The sequence below is a fragment of the Apus apus genome, chromosome 1, assembly GCF_020740795.1.
Source record: "Apus apus isolate bApuApu2 chromosome 1, bApuApu2.pri.cur, whole genome shotgun sequence".
In the NCBI taxonomy this organism is placed as follows: domain Eukaryota; kingdom Metazoa; phylum Chordata; class Aves; order Apodiformes; family Apodidae; genus Apus; species Apus apus.
This window is the reverse complement of record NC_067282.1, coordinates 66424285-66443466: the sequence shown is the minus strand read 5'-3', so window position 1 is coordinate 66443466 and position 19182 is coordinate 66424285. Positions and strand designations below refer to the sequence as shown.

Here is a 19182-nt window from a genome sequence, read left to right as displayed (position 1 = left end):
TTAAGCTAACAAAGAGACTGTTTATACTTGTGTTAGGCTAACAAAGAGATTGCTTGTACAGTTGCTACTTGTGTTAAACTCTCAAGGTCTCTCAAGGAGATTGCAAGGACCCATGGCCTTGCTGCTCAAGCCATTCTTCAACAATTCCCCGTTTTTCTTTTGCACTGTGTCAGTGCACCAACAAAGTGTGATGCTCCTAACAGAACAGTCAAGTCTATATCCAATAGCGGGTCAAGGTGGTCAACTGTACGATCCGCTATAGTTGTAGCAATCTGCTTGATCTTGTTGCGTTGTGCAGCTGTGAGTGTTACTGGTTGTGCAGGATCAGTTCCTTTTAATAATGGCCGTAAAATTTCTAGCTTATCGTTGGTAATTCCAATCACAGGACGTAGCCACTGCAAATCTCCCATGAATCTTTGGGCATCATGTAAGGTTTTGAGCTCTATCTGAATGGACAGTTTCTGTGGCTGAATGTGTGATTCTGTAATAATCCATCCCAGGTATTTCCATGGAGCCTCTCGTTGAATCTTGTCAGTAGCTATAATTAATCCCTGCTGTTCAAGCTATTGAGTCAAGAATGTCTCGTGGTCTCGAGAAAATGGAGGTTCTTGAGCTATCAGGATGTCATCCATATAGTGAAAAATCAAAGCCTCTGGCCAAGCTGCTCGAACGGGTTGTAATGCTGCATCAACAAATAGTTGGCACAATGTGGGACTGTTCTTCATTCCTTGAGGCAACACTACGCATTCATACCGGTTGGCTGGGGCCTCCCGGTTTATAGCAGGTACTGTAAAGGCAAAACGTTGTGTATCTTCAGGATGAAGTTTGATTGTGAAAAAACAGTCCTTTAAGTCTATAATCAATAAGTTCCAATGTTCAGGCAGCATTGCTGGATTGGGTAGGCCAGGTTGTAAAGCCCCCATAGATTGCATCTGTTGATTAACAGCACGTAAATCATGTAATAGACGATATCTGCCAGATTTCTTTTTTATTATAAATATAGGTGTATTCCAGGGACTAGTAGATGGTTCTATATGTCCTTGCTGTAGCTGCTCATTCACTAGCTCATGCATTTGCTGTAGACTTTCCTTCTTCAGCGGCCACTGCTCGATCCAGACAGGTTCACTAGTTAACCACTGTAATGGAATCGGGAAAGTCCTCACAGTGACCGCCATCAAAAAGGCCTGTCAGTGGTCAAAACAATCCCAAGCTGATTTAAAACATCCCGACCAATCAAGGCATTCACCTTGTAGGGTAGTGGCATTACTGTTACTGGTGTAAATACAGCTCTTTCATCTATGATGATTTGAATTCTTTTCTGGCTTCGTTGCACTGAAGCAGCTCCTCCTACACCTTCTACGCTGTCCATCACACCCTGTAGTGGCCAATGGGACAGCCAAATTGAGCTAGAAACAATAGTCAAGTCAGCTCCTGCGTCCAAAAGAACCATAAGCTGTAATGATTCATTTTCATGCTTTAACACTGCACTGACTAGAGGGTGATGATCCATGTGCATGGTAAGCGAAGTCCTCCAGTTGAACCAAATCCTCCACGACCTCGCTCTGGAGCTTGAGGGGTCTGTGCTGCGTCTGTTAATTGTTGCATAGGAACAAGTTGAGCAATCCTGCTTCCTTTTGGAATAAACACAGGAGGAAAGCGTGTCTGGATAACTATTTCAATTTCTCCATGATAGTCTCGATCGATGATGCCAGGAAGTACAAATAGTCCTTTTAATCCACCGGACGAACGTCCTAACAGTAGCGCTCCGTGTGTCTGTCCCTTACTCGTCGCCGGTCCTTTAACTCCAGTAGGGCTCTTTTGAGGTTTGTTATCAGTCAGAGTCACACCTCTTGCGGTTGCCACGCCCAACCCGAGGCTTCCGGACGTGGCGGGCTGTGCTTTGTCGGTAGTTCGCAGTTGTGGTCGCGAGATGGCGCTGTTCCCCCACGGACGTCCGCGCGCCGCAGGGCCCGGCGCTCCGTCTCCCCATCCTCTGCGACAGGCTTTGTGTGTCGTGGTTGTTCATTCCACACCGAACCTGTTGCACCTGGCATTGACGTGGCAAATGTCCTCTGCGCCCACACCGGAAACATTTCAAGTCTTTATTTTTTGGCGGTCCGCCTGAAGACCGATTTTGCGGAAGAGGCGCAAGGGCTGCTAAGACTTGGTTCAGGGCTTGCACTAAATTGTTCCCTAAATCTTTCACTGCTTCTACCAACATTGCTTGCGGTCCGACCGGCACCCTACTCGTCCGATCTAACATTTCCTCTACGGAAGCATCCCCAGGCAGCGCCACAATAATAGCCCTAGTAGCGGCATTACAGTTCTCCATAATACATTGCCGTAGTACTGCTCCCTTCATCCACTCCTGCACATCTGAACGCTCAATTGCATCGGTAACTCTGTCCACAAAGCTAGCAAACGAGTCTTCCCTGCCCTGTTTAATAGACATATAGGACGGAGTGGGTGGTGCTGTCTTAACCATTGATATAGCTACGCGGGCTAACCGCATTGATTCCCTTAATACTGCCGGACCTAGCCGTACCTGCATATCTACAGTAGCAAAAGGACCTACACCCATCGAATGTTCCACCGTAAGACCATGCAATGGGTCCTGCTGATCGCGGGGGATGTTAACTGCCCTGTCACAAAGTCTATTCCAATGCGCTTGCCACAACATTAATTGTGACTGTGTCATAATCATTCTCACAATTGTCTTAATATCTTCTGGACAAAGAATTCCACTGCCCCAAATATAATTCAACATCTGCCTGGTAGGTTCACTGTGTAACCCAGATTCATTTACCGTAGCACGTAACTGTGACAACAGCTTTCAATCAATAGGGCTATACTCTCCTCTTGCCCTTGATCTGTAACTTCAAAGAACACCGAAAACACACCAGATTTCTGCATAACACTTAACAAGTCGTGATCACCCTTCTCGATAGCTGTCCGAGAGATCTCCTGCCAGTTTAGACGCAACACTCCCGCGGAACTTTTTCTGAACTTCCCTTCCTGATTACTATCACTTTTCACTACCAGCTCGTTCTTATGATTTTCTGCTGTCTGTCGTTTCAACTCCTCCTCGGCATTCTCTGACAGTCTGCCTTCTCCATTGTGTTTTTCTAACTGCGGAGCCGATGGCCCCCCTCCCCCAGAAGCACCATCAATCAAAGGCTTCACTAACACCGAACACCCTGTCGGGGGGGGGAGGCACATAATCAACCCCTAACTGGAGCTTGCCTGCCTCTTTTTCCGTACCTACTCCTTTCAAGTAACTGGAAGCAATTGCTGCTATTTTTTCCTCTGCCTGATACTGTTTAAGACAATTTATCAGTGCCCGTCACGGCTTCATTAACTTTTTCGCACCCTTATCACCATCTATTACCCTATTCCATAGCAAATCACCGCACTCTCGCCGCGCCTCAACCTGAAACAACGCACCTGGATCCTTAAAACAACCTTGATCTTTCCCAAAAGCTACCAACCCTGCTAACTCCTTTTTAAGGTCAATATCCTTTACTGCCCGCTTTTCTAAAAAGCGTAATAACAAATCAAGGGCTACCTCACTTTCCATTTTCGGCCAGTATATCTATATATCCCTGACCCTAATAATTTAGTGCAGCCTTTTACCTTATCTTAGGGCGCGCTCTTCATCGAAATCGTCATAAGTAGCCCAACCATCCGGACGGCGAACCTCTGATATCAGGTCAGTTCAAGCACGGATCAGCCTGTCGATGCCAGCATTCCGAGGCTGGTCTTCTGCTCCCCGGTCGCTGCTACCAGTGCTTTTCCAGAACTCCCGCCGACTTCGGTAACAACAAGGAATGGGTGTCCCTGTTCGGGTGCCACTTCCCGGCGGCCAGGGAAGCGAGCAGTCCAGAATCAATGTGATTGATAAAGCAAGCTTCAGTTTATTGAATACACAGTGTCACTTTTACACCCTTTTCCAAAACTACTTGTAGTGATTTCATTGGATAGTCATGATATCATCGGATAGCTCTATTTACATGCTCCACCTTTTATATGGTAACATACACACTGAGTTCTCAGTGTTCTTCCTTATTCTCTGTTATTCTGCTTCTCTATCTTGTCCTTGTGTTAGCTTCCTTGTTACATTCTTATATACGAGGCCCAATGCCTACCTTTATTAAGCTAACAAAGAGGCTGTTTATACTTGTGTTAGGCTAACAAAGAGATTGCTTGTACAGTTGCTACTTGTGTTAAACTCTCAAGGTCTCTCAAGGAGATTGCAAGGACCCATGGCCTTGCTGCTCAAGCCATTCTTCAACAGAAGTGCAAGCTGTATCTGTTTTTCTAACATTCTCTTCCCTTCACCCTTTCAAAAATAGCACATATAGAAAACATTGCAACTTTTCATTTCAAAGACTGTCACATCAGACTGTAAATGCTGAAGTAGATGCCCTTCACCCTGCTGCTACAATGCAGCCACTTTCTCAGCTTGAGTGTGTCCATTATCCCTATGGGACACAAACAGCAAACAGGAGCTGAAGAAGGGGAGGGGACAGAGAATAATGTATGCAGGTGTCAAACTAATTGCATTCCCTAAAAGGTTTGGTTTTAGGTACTGTGAAAACCTTCATGTGACAGGTTGAGAAAGTCTTTAAAGCAGCGCTGTCTGTCCCTTCAAATTACCAGTTACAAACTTGCTTGTAATTTCCCCTGAACTTGGCCATTAGTTACAGAAAGGACTTTTTAAATTACATGCAAATATCCAGCTGCCATGTCTGCTTCTCTCAGTCCCATAACTCTAAGCATGTTTAATGTGATAGAGAAGCAAAGCTAGCTATAAGGTTTTGTTCTGGACATCTTCCTAAATGACACATAAAGGTTACAGTAATAAGCTGATTCCTGTAACATTTCCTGTCTTTCCATTATGCATTTTGGCTTCTCTGACATACAGGAGGTACATTATAGAAAGCGATGTTTGGTGAAGTGGATTTTATGCATACACATCCCTGCTCTGAGCTGCAATTCTAGAGGATCATTTGCCATTTGTGCCAGTCCTATTTGGCTGAGCTTCCCTCACAAGCTGCCTGTCCATTAAAAGGAGTGTGAGGATGTCCATGCAGAGTCTGCCAGTCTGGCTAGAGCAGTTTCCCCTTGCGTCTCCATGCTGCTGGACACTGTTCCCTGCAGAGGGATTTGGACTGATGATGCAGTGGGTAAGGGGACATTACCCCTAAGAAACATGCTTGAAGGGCTGTTGTTACCCTCACTTCCTGGGTTGGCAACGTTTACCGCACTGTTGCTCACTGTCCAGAGGCAAGGGTAGTGGCTGGGGAAATAAAACAAAACAAAAAAAGCGATATAAATTGAATTACTTATTTCAAAGCATTTTCCCCTGCACAGGGCTTACTACAGTAGAGTCAAGTGTGTTCTCTGCGAAAAGGCAGCTATCTGAATTGAGTAACTAAACTAGAACATCCTCAGAGATTTTAACTGAAAAACCACCAGCAACCATCAGACCCAGTAACCCTGGGGAGAGGCATAGAGAGAAATGTACAAGTGCATATGAGGTATCAAGATTTAAAGATCTTTTGTTTGTGAATGCTTACAAATTTCAAAGAATTGCAGTTGATTTTCCTGGCACTTAAATTAGAGTAAATGTGTGCATTTGTTTTGAGAAAAGAAGGGGAAATATTTGATAATTAACTGACCCTCTAGAGCCAAATTTCAGCAATTCCTAAAACCGTTTTCTACCCTGTTAACAATATTTTTATAATGGAACATATATTAGATTGTTACATCCCTGTATGGGAGTAGGATTCTCATTTCATGCAGGAGAACAGTGAGGAATATATATATTGAAAAATAATTTGGCTTTAAAATGCTCACAGATTGTAGATACCAGAATTGTCTGTGGCTGTTCCAAGATCCTGCTTTTCAGCAGTGCTGGGAAAAATGAAACTCCCATTGACTTCGGAGCAGGAGATAATTAGTTAGTCAGAAAGATGTGTCCAGGAATCTTGAGTTGGGCATTTAGGACATTTACCAAAGTCTTATGAGGAAAGACTGAGGGAGCTGAGGTTGTTTAGCCTGGAGGAGACTCAGGGGGGACCTTATCATTCTCTACAACTACCTGAAGGGAGGTTGTAGTCAGGTGGGGGGTCGGGCTCTTCTCCTAGGCAATCAGTGACAAGATGAGCGGGCAGGGCCTGAAGCTGCACCAGGGGAAGTTTAGGTTGAATATTAGGAAGCACTTCCTCACAGAGAGGGTGATTAGACATTAGAATGGACTGCCAAGGGAAGAGGTGGACTTACCATCCCTGGAAGTGTTTAAGGAAGGAGTGGATGTGGCACTTAATGCCATGGTCTAGCTGATGTGCTGGTGTTTAGGCCATAGGTTGGACTTGATGATCTCAGAGGCCTTTTCCAGCCCCAATTTCTGTGACTCTGTGCTTCTGTGACACGTTTCAAAACCCAGTTGCAGATTAAAGCTTGAAACAAAGTGTGAATCACCAGAGCAGCCCTACAAACCTCAGTGTTCCTAATACCAGCAGTTTTCCCATAACCTTACCTGGGTCCAGGGCTGGCAGCTCCCTTTGTGTGTGGCACTGAGAGCAGATTACCATGTGGAGAGGATGGCAAAGTCCAGCTGTCATGTCCTGAGAATACCTGAAGATTATTGCTGGAGCTCTCCAACAAATTAACTTTGGGAAAAAACAAACAGAAGTAACAAAAAAATAATCAGTGACTATTGCAGAGACATTGTCTTAAGGCAGTAGAACATGGGTAGGCTTGAGGAAGCAATTTGATAATGAGGTTCCTACCCATAGGTAAAGGATAAAATTCATGTGTTTATTAAAGTAACAAGGTGCCATTGTCATGCCAGGTGTGATATATAAGAAGGTAGAGCATGATAGACATAGGATATGCATTTTTGCATGTCTGACTAATAGTCTTTTAATTAATTATAATTGCCAAATGGCTGACAATGTTTTGATACAGTTTTCCTCATAACTTGAGCTTAAATATTTCCGTTAAACAGGATGCCTTTGCTAAATGATAATTATTAAGCAAATTACTTTATCCTTACTCTTGTTTCTGGGAAAATTTTTCTGATCAAAGTAGAATCAATGCCTGGAACTCTGTGTCCAGATCTGGAAAGTGAAAGGGACTCAAAAGACATTCTGACAGTACTAAAATGCTCCCATCTCAAGTCAGCTCCTACCATGTTTTTAAGAGCTGCTTCAACTTGAGAGTGCAATTGCTTCATAGCATGACACTGAAAGAAAGCTTGCAGCGCTCTTTTTGTATCATTACAAGCTGTACTTTAAGCAAGATCATTCACTCTCATTTATAATTAACAGCCAGAGTGCACCCAGGTCTTTGTACCTCTTGTTTTCCTGCCTTAAACACACTCTGTGCATGCAGGGTTCAGTGCAGATTGTTTGAGACTCATCATGCTCTTCCCTAGCCTCAGCTTTTACCTCTGTTGATGCCTATGGTAAGCCAAAGCAAGGTTCAGACAGACAGAGAGCATGTGCTCCCTGGAAGCAAAGCAGCATGCCAGTTGTACCTGCAGGTGAGTGATTTCTCTGCATGTAGGAAGGTGGGTACGGAGCAGCCCGATGCCCTCGCAGAGCTGAATACCTCTCACAGCTGTGGGGAGTGTGTGGAGCTGGCAGAGGCAAAGGTCCAGTGTACTGGTAATTAGAGCTTCCTGATGCACGCATTGTGTCTGGGTTGGAAATCAACCAGCTGCCCACTTTGAAGGGAAAGAGAGAAGAAAACTGTTATTGCACTGAAACACTGCAATGCAATAAAGAAAGTAACCAGCCTTCTTGTAGAATCAGCTGCACCTCAGAAGTATCAAGCAGGTTCCAAGATACTGATTTATGGAACAACTGACAATCAAAGTACCCACGAAACCAAAACAAACAAAACCCCAAAAAAACAGCCCCCAAAAATCCCAAAGCCACCAGCCCTAAACACAAGACATGAAAACAACTAAAATAAAGTGTCACACACTGCCACAGTTTCACACAAACATCAAAGAAGAAGTGAAAGAAAAACTGACTTTTTAAAATAAACAGAGCCTTTGCCCTGCCCCCCCTAGGCCCCCTATTTTTTTTCCTGTTCACCAATCAAAGGTAATTTTATAGGTGACAAAAATATTCAGTTACAAAGAAGAAAAAAAAACAAAGGTGGAGAAAGCCCTAAAAATGTCATACATCATCTTGATTCTAGATTCCTTTTAATATTGAAGAACTGGATCATAAGGAAAATTATCCCTCTGCAGAAACTGTCACATTATTTCCTACTGTGAGGTTTCTCCAATCTTTCTTTTTTTTAAAGGTTCCCTTTCTATGAACACAATTCAGAACTCAGTGAGTGACTGGTATGATCCAGTTAAGGAAGTCTCAGGTTTCCAGCACCTAGCTTATCACACAAAACTTCCAGCTGACATGAATAAAAATCTTACAGTGAGTATATGTCATATGTTGACTTTCAGAGGCTGTTTCTGGAGCATCCTTGGGATGGTTTCTGAAAAGCAAAATATCTAGTGGTAAAACTTCTCATTGAGAAATTACAAAAGAAAGTTAAAAAATTAACTATTCACCAAAAAAAAATGAAAAAGTAACTCGAAAAGGAGGGCAAACCATCTTCTTTAACCACTTACTAGGCAGCTGTAGACTTTTCTGCAGTCTGCCATAAAGGAAGCAGGAACTTATGTTTCATGGTATCCATAAAAATATTCCTAAGTCTGTGCCAGATTTGGGGGCTGAGCCTGGAATTCTAACTCTACCTGTGGGCACCATTCCTGCTTGCATCAACAGCCTCAGCCTGGCCAGCTGCCCAAGCCAAGGCAGGAATCTGTCTCCTGCTCAGCCAGGCAACCCAAAGGCAGCATTCCTTCTCTGCACTGGAAACCCTGATGCTGACACAGCAGCTTCTTAAGTGGTCAGAGGAATGGAAAGAAATACAAATCCTCCTGCAGGCATGTGGGACAATTAAAGTGTCAGAAGACATACGAGGTCCAAACAAAAATTATTAGCAATTATGGGTTGAAATGCATTATTTGGATGCCCCACTGCATTAGCATGAATGATGCAAGTACAACTTTGAAAGATAAACCACAATTCATTTCCAGTGCGAGCATCTCCAACATCTTACACAGTTAACAGCTACAGGTTACTTCTAATAAACACATTATACATTGTCACACAGATTTAATAATAGCAGTGTAGTTACAGTGCAATTTCACTTCAGTTACTGTTTTTTACATCTGCAGTCAACTTTTATTCTCCCTGAACTATCCAATTATGGGACTGATTGGAGTGTAAGTACAGTGTAATGAACATACATGGGATAAAGCATTACTGGGGAAGTTCACAAGATGTCATTTCAGGCTTCCTGTGTAGACAGTGCTGAGTCCCAGGATCTCCCAGAGGATATTCACCCACTTTTAGACCCTATGGTGATAATTACATAGAGAGTCTCCCTGCTAGTACCAGGGGAGTGACTCTGGATTTAAGATGGCAGAAACAAGATTAAGTAATATAATTTATCTTTCACATTGTGATTCCACAGTTTTAACCTTATCAGCAGCAAAAAAAAAACAAACAAACAAACAAACAAACAAACAAACAAACAAACAACAACTTGCCTTTCTTTTGCATCCAGGAAGGCTTTGGCAAAGGGATTATACTTGATTTTGAGAGCTGTTATCTTGAGTTTACAGAAAACAAGGCATGTTAGTGAAGGCAATTTGGAATAGCAACTTGACAAAACATCTTCCAGAGTAATCTATGTGGAACTGCGTGGTTAAGCTAATAAAACATATCCCCTCGCATGATGACTTCCAGGAACAGTTAGGAGAGACCTTTGCTGGTTGCTGAGTGCTGTGCACTGATCAGTGCCACAGGCAGAACACCAGTCAGGGCAGCTTTATGGCATGGTCCAGCCTGGCAAATCCTGTGCGATGGTAGACCCTTTCAAGAGAGTTTAAACGCTGAATTCCTAGCAGGTATTAATCAAATCTGCAGCAACACTAGATAAGGGATGTGGCACTTGAGTTAGCAACTGTCACAATCCAAAGCATCCCTCAATTACAGTTTTGGAGTTGGGAATGTTGTGCTGTTCCACAATTTTATGTATTATAAGGAACAGGGAGAGGTAGGGTTATCATTAGAACTGTCAGTCACTGCTGTAGAAAGATACTGGACTTGGATCTTTTTCTCTGGTAAGTAATTGGAATGCCAGGACAGATGGACCAGTCTGGAATAGCCATGCCAGGATATTAAGCTAAACCTGGCTTAGTACTGGAGCCAGACACTAGATTAGACAATGTTCTACTGCAGAAAGAAGACAGAGTATTACACTGGATGGAGCATTACACTGCATGGGACGGGTGGGAAAACAAGAAAATGAGTCTGTCCATGCTGATCTTGTAGTTAATAAGCTTCTAACACATCTCGTCCACTGTGACCGAGAGTCCTGTGTGGCATCCACCTACCTCCTCATTTTGATAGGCAGTCACAGCTATGAACTGCGTCTCAGGGAAGGAGCAGTTCATCACCATCCGGTGGGGGCCTCCCACACGAACTATGTGCACCTGTGGCTCATATTTATGCAGGGAGTTCAACATTATCTGCAGAAAACAGAACAGAGAGACAGACCCCAATGCCATTCCAGTATCCAACAGCTGCTCTTTGGCTTTGTGACAGACCACACTTCCAAACCTCCCCAGCCAGTGATTACTGAGAGCAGAAGGGCAGGTGCCTTCCTCCCATCTGATGAACCACAGGCAGAACAGAATGAGGCTTCATTGAGCTTGGATTTAAAGCTTTTGATATAGCAGCATTAGTGAATATTTGTGTTAGCAGCTATGGTCTTCAGACTTGGCTATGGCGTCCACTGCACTAGAGGCTGTTTAAACAGTTAAGGGGCAATCACTGTCCTGCTTCTACCCTCTGAAAGATTCAGAATCATCATCACAGGGCCAGGAAAGAGCTGAGGCAGTCACCTAGTCATCTTTCTGGGCAAGATGAAGTATATTTAAAGCCTTGGCAAATGTTTCTAACCTGGAATTAAGAACTTTGAATAACACTGATTCCCCAATACACCTTCTTCAGGAAGTCTATTATACTGCCTAATTCTCTCTACTGCAATCAAAAGATATTTTTCTAAAAAATGTGTACTTTGGAAAGTGTTGTATCTCTATATCTATGTATATCTGTGTGTTGAAGAATGCAGCCATTAGCATAAAGCACTGCTAGTCAGCTATTACTTCCTAATAACAACACAGAAAGGGAGAAAGAGGTCAAAAGAAAAGAAGCTACGGACTGTTATTTAGTGACTTTTTGTTTCTCATATGGCTTTTTCTCTCCCAGTTTGTTTGTTGTTTTTTTTCATCTCCACCTGACCTTATATACTTATTGTGTTCCTCTGTTTTTTCCACAGGGTCTTTTTGAACCTCCAAGTTGGTTACCTATAGCTTTTTTAGCCCTGTGCATAATTTTATGAGGATTTCAACTTTTCTGGGATCCTGGACGCAGGGCAAGAATTTGCAAATTCAGGTCCCGTTCTATGCTCCACAATAAAACCTGTGTGTTGATTCTATGTGTCATTCAGGAAAAGTCAGGTCATCTTTCTGTTTTCCAGTCTGTAAAAATTGAGGTAATTTCCTACCTAATTAGGGTACTAGGCTTACGGAGGTACCTCATAAACCTAATGGAAATAACAGATAAAGAACATACAATATTTACACGAAAGAAATTGATTCTGGGCTGACAAGTATCATCCAGTGTAGGAGTTTTGTGCAAAACAAACAAGCAAACAAAAGATCTTGTGCAACATTTTACCTTTAGATGCATCATCAAAAATAAAATACAAAACAAAACTAATTTTCCTGTTTGCATTTTTAAGGGGTTCAAAGAGAAAGTCACTTATTTCTGGTACATGTGATTTCTTTCCAAAGGCCAAAGCTGATTCAATAGAATATTGATAATTATCATGATGCAGAAGCAGACATAGTAATTATTTCATTTAGGAGCAGCCTTTTATTCTGCTATCTGACTCCTGCCAACATTCCACTTACACCAAACAACATGGGGGAACACAACAAAAACCTAATACCCATGACCATTTTTTCCCCCTTCTCTGAAGTCCTATGTAAAAATCCCCAGCACACAAGATCAACTCTGAAAAGCCCTCTGATGATTAAGTAAACCAGAGCATTCTGTCTCTCTTAACATCAAGAAGTCCATTAAAATCTGAAAGCGCCAATTAAGGCCTGTTTATTCCTGTTTACATTTGGCCTCCAGAGAATAATTGGCATCTGTGGGTGAAGAGGCCTGTAAGGGCCTCTATAATTATATAAATGCACCCTTGATATTTCTTAATTGGTAGGTGTTTGCAATGGAAGCCAAGAGGTGTATGGGGAAACATCAGGCCATACCTGCCCACTCCCATTGAGTTTATTAGTAAGTTTGACTTTGCTGAAAGAAACAGCAGCTTTCATCCAATGGGCCCCAAAATTGGGAGAGTCTGGGTGGATGTAGACACAGCTGTGGTTTGGTGGCTCTGGTTTCCCAGCTGGCACCCACTCTCCGTTGACGTACTTCCAGCGGTGGCCATCGGTTGGGGCGAAGTCCAGCAGGAAGGAATACATGGCGTTTGGGTCCAAGCCTGACACACTGATCTTCAAAACAGGGAACATCCGCCTGGCCAAGAAACAAAGGGAGACACCACAGGCTACTGGTTTTGAAAGACTCTCCTCAGTGTGTTTGTGACCAGATGCTCACAGATCAGGTCAATGTAAAAAACATCCTCCCTCCCTCCGTCTAGCTGCAGATGTCTCTAAAAGCTTAATCCTTCATTTTGCTTTTATTATTTCAATCCTTTGGAAAAAAAAAAAAACAACACACTATCTCTGAAGTAGGGCACTAAGGTCTTGATCATGCCAAGAGTTATCCTGAATCCTTACTACAGGGATATATTTAAAAGTCTGTAGTTAGCTGAAATGTGTTTTCTCCCTTTCTAAAATGTAAGTATTTACATGCTGTCACGCTTGCATTAAACAAATCTCCATTTTGAGAAGGCTGGTTAAAAACCTTGTCATTAGACCCTGCACTTGGCGGTTCTTCCAGTAATTTGGTCCCATCCTTCCATATTCCCTGACCTCATCAGCTTGATTAGGGTCTTCTGCTATCAGTTCCACCTTAGATTCAATGTTGTCCTTTACTAAGCTCTATAAACACCTCTCATCCAGCCTTTCCACCATCTTGTGCATTTAAAACTGAAATCCTGCCTTTGTTGGTTTGGGGAAAATGCTTCTTTTATGCTTAAAAGTCTAATATCACCTTTTCTTAATCCTCCTTTCATTATTATTTTATTCTTTTGTGAAGGAGATTTGCAGCAGCCAACAGCTTTCAGCAGTCTTCTGGCTGTCCCAGTACTTGTGATCCATACCACACAGCTTTGAATGGGCATCTCAGGCCTAAAAGTCTGCAACAATAGAGTTAGCGTGCTCCAGCAGTTCCAGAAACTAGGAAAAAAATTGTGGTCAGCAGAACAGAGGATTCTCCCCACAAAGTTATCCTATTTGTTAAGTTTATTTGCTTGCCAAGGAATACACATCATTACTGTGGATGGTTATCATAGCTGTTATGTGTCACCTCCTACATTCTTCTTGAGGAAGCAGGAGGCCTCCTTGCCCCAGGCACCTCCATACTGACCTCTCCTGGCAACTGCCATTTTCATAGAAGGTTGGAAGGGACCACAAAGATCACCAAGTTCCAACCCCCCTGCCATGAGCAGGGACCCCTACCACTAGACCAGGTTGCACAAAACCTCATCCAACCTGGCCTTAAAAATCTCCAGGGATGGGGCATCAACAACCTCCCTGGGCAACCCATTCCAGTTCCTCACCACCCTTATAGTGAAGAATTTCTTCTTAATATCTAACCTGAATCTCCCCTCTCTCAGTTTAAAACCATTACCCCTTGTGCTCTCACTATCTTCTCTGATGAAAAGCCCCTCCCCAGCTTTTCTGTAGCCCCTTTCAAGTACTGGAAGGCCATTATAAGGTCTCCCTGGAGCCTTCTCTTCTCCAGGCTGAACAGCCCCAACTTTCTCAGCCTGTCTTCATAGCAGAGGTGGTCCAGGCCTTTGATCATCATCGTGGCCCTTCTCTGGACCCTCTCCAACAGGTCCATGTCTTTCTGCATGGGCCAATGAATCTTCAGGCTCCTTTTTTTGATGGGGACAGAGAGACTGATTACACCAAGCAATCACGTCAATTGCTTGAGGTCCGTGGCCACAGGGCTAAGGCAAGGTAGCAGTGCAAGACATCCAAAATACACAAGAAGGGAACAGAAATGCCAGGCTCTCTCAAGGGACACCAAAAGTCTTTGCTCCTGCAGCCGTAGTCTCCAGTGACACCCAACAGCAGATTGCTAACAATCTCCTATGGCATCACACTCACCACTGCCTTTCTTGACACTTTTATATAGTTTGCACTATATACACTCATCACCTACTGCTGACAGGAAAAGACAGGATTTCAGAAATTTGCCATTTTTAATCTAACACAAATTCTTGAAGAGGTAGGATGAATGAAACATTGAGAAAGATCCACCAACCAAACTGTGATCTTTCTAACTAAACAGAAGCTTAGCCAAGGATTTTTATACTCTGTTTAATGTGTCTTGCTGACCAGGATACACCAGCTATCAAACTGGAATGTGATAAAAGTATGGATGCATTGCTCCCCACAGCCCTAGGCCTCCAGCAGTCAATTTACAGAGTAACACACTTCAATATTTAGCTAAAATTGGAGGGGAAAAATAATCCACATGAAAATTTAATTTCACTAGATTTCTTAAAACTATTTGTGATACATACAGATTGTTAATTCTTCTGCCCACAATGCAGAGTTTTCTGCCTTCCTACTTGAAAGCTTAATTTTATCAAAAAAACATATAGACTAATGCCAAAAGGGAATACAGTCACCATCAACTCTAACCTCCAATTTCACAGAGCTTATAGCACTTCCCTGTGCTTTTCCCTGCATCAACCTGCTTCATACACAGTAAATCCCTGTTTCACATGGACCAGCATGTCTTGACTGTAGAGAATCTAATGATGGAAAACTTACCACCTTGCTTGTTCTGCTGATCAAGTGGCTTTACTGTTAAAATCACACCTATCTGTCTTTTAGCGCAGCAGATGATTTCTCCAAATTTGTTGCAGTCAGAATGTTTGTTTCAATGATCAGGCAGGTACACACACGACCTCTATTACTGCAATAGCTGAGCACTTCAGCCTCTTCAATTTATTTAGAGCTGATCTGCTACAATTACTCCACAGTACAGAACTTGAGTGGGAAGATGTTTGATATCAAACTTGAATGTGTAGTAACCAGTAAAGTTGCTTTACCATTTAAGCCTGGAAAGGGCTTCTTTACCCCTCCGGTTCCCACTGCCTGCATTCATCCACTGTGGGTTCTTCCCACCTGCAGATGGGAACACTGGCACCTTGCTGCCTCCAAGCAATAACATGGATGGCAGAGTCTCAGGATACTGCGTAGCTAACACAGGATAAACACTGAGAGAGAAAACCTGCTCAATCAGAAAGCAGAGCATTTGATAACTGAAATGGCAATTGAATACAATAAATCTGAGTCAAAAAGGAGACTGATTCCCATCATATCAGCTGCGCCCATTAGGATGTATTTTGTGATACAACATGCAGATTAATTTCACTGATATCTATCCTGTTCGGAATATATCTGTCTTCCTTGTGTACCTAGGCATATTGCTGTGGCAGGTGATTATTATAACGAAGTATGAGACAGCGATGGAGACATATCTATGTATGATTAACTATGAAGTTGTGTTATCTAATTATGACATTTGGGGACAGTTGGTACCAATTAGAGATGACTCAATTACAGCAGATGTAATTGTACATGCTAAAATTTGACACTTGAGGATCACTAATCAATCAGCCGTTCATTCTCTGGGATGCTCTTGTGTCAGGTTTCAGTTTAACTTCTGAATTTTGCTAACAGTGAGTCTGCACAGCCTGTCTTAATTTTCACACACAGAAGTTCAGACTGGCTCTTCTCGTGAATCGCAGAACACCATTTTCAAACATGTTCATGTACCCATCAGCAAGAGTGACTGAGTTAGTTCTACTGATTTAAGTAGCCACAGAATTAGATCAATATTTCTTCTACTGGGGATCCCTTTGGAGACAATAACTGAAGAATCTTGAACCTGAAAAATCTCAGCACTCATTGGCAACAGTCTCAAGCTTGTCTCCTTTTGAACAGCATGGAGTTGTTCTGAGACCTTTGCTGCAGGCTCCTGTCTGTATTTCCTTTATTTGGTACACTGATGTGTTTATTATGGAACGTCCTTGAAGAAATGCAAGATTTCCTTCTTCAGAATCCCTGGTGCTACAGTAACTTTGTTAAAAGGATTTATGCAGTTAACAGTGTGAGATAATTCTGTAACTTTTTATTTTCCAGTTGCTGTAGTTTGATCATAAAGAACCTATTCCTGCTCCCACTGATATTACTAGAGTTGTCATTGGCTTTAGGAAAAATCAGATCAAGTTGATATATAAAGTTGAAATAAAAAGTAACCCAGCCTATTCAAATAATGAAAGATTCCCATACCATCATCATCCAAAGATTTTAGCTATGCACTCACCTAGACATTTTAGAGAGAACTATCATAACTGTGCAATTATGACTTACATTAGCTGAGAGGAAAGAAACTGAAAAAACCCTGTTGGTAGGTGTGATTCTTTGTACCAATTTAATTAATTGGAGGCAAAACTCTTACCTTATTTTTGGTCACTTACATTGCTACGGAGTCAGTTTAAGCTACCATACACTAAGTGAAAGTTCACTCAGAAGTTTACTCTAGCCTTACAGCAGTTTTTAAAGCAATCTAAATGAAGTAAAAGCAGCTTCTCAGTGTAAAGAGAACCTTAGCAGAAGATTTCTATCCCTATACGTTGTCAGAGGAATCAGAATGGCAATAGGCAGTGTTACACCAAGAGCTGATACTTTGGGAAGGTAGCTGTTCTCTCAACAGAATAACCTTGCTGAGCAAACTGCCTAGATTTTCCTTGTAACTGCTTTCACCTGTGTCCCTTGCCAAGCTACAGTCAACAACAGTATCATCCACAAATTCTGCTAAATCAAAGTCTACAAAATTAATAAAAGTCACTCCACATGAGTGAATCTTTCTCTATATCTCTTAATTCCTCTCTCCTATGTGAGTCTTCTGAGAGAGATCTCACAAAAGAAACATGTGCATGTTGGGGACAGGGGGGAGAAAGGCAGAGGAGTAGCAAGGGCACGTTCAATAAAAACCTTAGTATCACTGTACCAGCAAACCTTCTAACAGCTGTCTGTCTGTTATGGGCTGGACTCTGCTGTCAGCCCACAGCAGAACCTCTGTGGAGAGCCCCCTTCAAGCCAGCATCTGATTCAGAATTAGTATCCTTCTTACCAGGTTTTGCACTCTTTTCCTATGCCTGTGTTCCCCAAATAGTAAGATATGTGTCCCAGTTACATCACAGTATTTTGTCTTTCTAAAACTCTGTTATCCAATCTTCCACACTTGTTTCTAAGGGCACCAGCAACAATTACAAAGCAATACCACTGTGGGACCATGCAACCCAGACTGCACATACGTGCCATGGAGGGCATGGTTTTATTGCACCCCATTCTAGTACAGACTGCTTGTACAAGCTCCTTAATACCCAAGGCCAGAGAGACAGGAACTGCAGCTGGGGTAACAACACCAATCTGTTTCTGTATGGTCATGTTCAGTCTACAGGTGAGGACTTGCTAATAAAGGCAAATTATTACTAGCACAAGAAGTCATTAAAAATGTTTTGAGAGGTACCATCTATTCCCTTGCAAAAGTTCCCTTTTTTTGTGCAGCCTTAAATCAGTCACTATATTTCTACAGCATGCTCCACAAGCAGGAGTAAAGAGTGGCAGGAATAAAGAGTGGCAGGAATGGTTTTGCAGTGACCAAAAAGGAGCAGGGACACCTCAATCTGTTCATATGCTGATTTTAGGGGACTGCAAGGCTGCAGGGATAAAACTGTTCATTTGAGTCTGCACACACAGTTTATTATTATACCACTTAACCCCCCTGGCTTTCATCTACACTTAGCCCACAGTGCTGAGCAGATCACTCACCTGCCATTCTTGGTCACAATCATCTCATTAGTGACTTCCCTGAATCTCTGCCAGAGTGTCGCATCCTCTAAGACAACCTGGAGCTGTTTCTCAGTTGGGTCACCTTTGTCTCTCCCAGCCCGGAGTTCGCTCTCCACTACACTGAGTAGCCTGGAGACGGTGCAGTCGCTGGGTTTTTTGCAGCCCAGGTCTTCCATGACAACTTTACTGCCAGAAACTTCAGGTAGCTGTTAAAAGACAAAAATGAGTAAAAAAAAGAAAAAAAAAAAAGGCAAAAATCAAAAAGCACCAAGCAAGTCAGTTCGTTGGGCACCGTCTGATAAACGTGCTCTCCTCAGTCTTTTGCCAGTGAGGAGCTCTTTCCTCGGGAAGTCCCAATGGGCAGCGACACCAGCGTGTGGAGGTTTATGCACACACTCCACACAAAAAGAGGACTATCTCCTAATTACCTGTCAGATGGTCAGGTGGGTGGCAGGCTGATGACTCAATTGGCTGCCTTGAAAGAAGAGTCCTCCATCCAAATTAGCATGCTTTTATCTTTTTTCAACCTGAAGTGGGTCTAATTGTTCTGCTTGAGAACCAGGTTTCCATTAATGAAAATTGTTTCATTTCCAGACTGAAACAATGCGTGGAAATTGCGTTCGCGCTGATGTGGACCCCAACTGAAGGAGCTGGTAACAGTCAAGATAGTTACACAGAGAAGGCAGTCTTAAAATATTTTCACCAGGCATGTTAAATAAACAAATTAACCTCATTCCTCTGTTCCTATAAAAATGTAATATTAAGACACCCCTCTGCACTGAGGTTTCAATGCACAAGGAGAAGGTAGCATCTCTGCACTCTGCTCTTGATGCCTACTGTGTCCATCCCTTGGTTCCACTGTCATCCACAGAATGCCTGCTGCACCTTTCAAGCAGCTGAACTCCGCCCTGGCTGCATTTCCAGGGAGAGACCCCATGCTCCTGCGGCTGGGTGTGAGCCCA

The 19182-nt window shown here is 42.8% G+C and overlaps 1 protein-coding gene across 1 annotated transcript; it reads right to left on the bottom strand.

The window, feature by feature from the left end:
- Window positions 1-4715: 4715 nt before the first annotated feature.
- TBX19 (T-box transcription factor 19) lies at window positions 4716-18594 on the bottom strand. The gene is made up of 8 exons (XM_051628541.1): window positions 18200-18594; window positions 12428-12692; window positions 10484-10618; window positions 9635-9696; window positions 8450-8511; window positions 7544-7645; window positions 6542-6674; window positions 4716-5299 (listed from the first exon to the last, which is right to left on the bottom strand). The coding sequence occupies exons 1-8, from the start codon at window positions 18394-18396 to the stop codon at window positions 5065-5067; spliced, it is 1191 nt and encodes a 396-aa protein (XP_051484501.1). The 5' UTR covers window positions 18397-18594; the 3' UTR covers window positions 4716-5064.
- Between the last annotated feature and the right edge of the window lie 588 nt (window positions 18595-19182).

Excerpts from the sequence above, each read along its gene's own strand:
- TBX19 (XM_051628541.1), bottom strand. The coding sequence starts at position 18,396 with ATGGAAGACCTGGGCTGCAAAAAACCCAGCGACTGCACCGTCTCCAGG. Across the intron at positions 12,693-18,199 it reads ATTGTGACCAAGAATGGCAG|GCGGATGTTCCCTGTTTTGA; the intron begins GTGAGTGATCTG and ends TTTCTTGGCCAG. Across the intron at positions 8,512-9,634 it reads TTCCTGGATGCAAAAGAAAG|AAACCATCCCAAGGATGCTC; the intron begins GCAAGTTGTTGT and ends TTTGCTTTTCAG.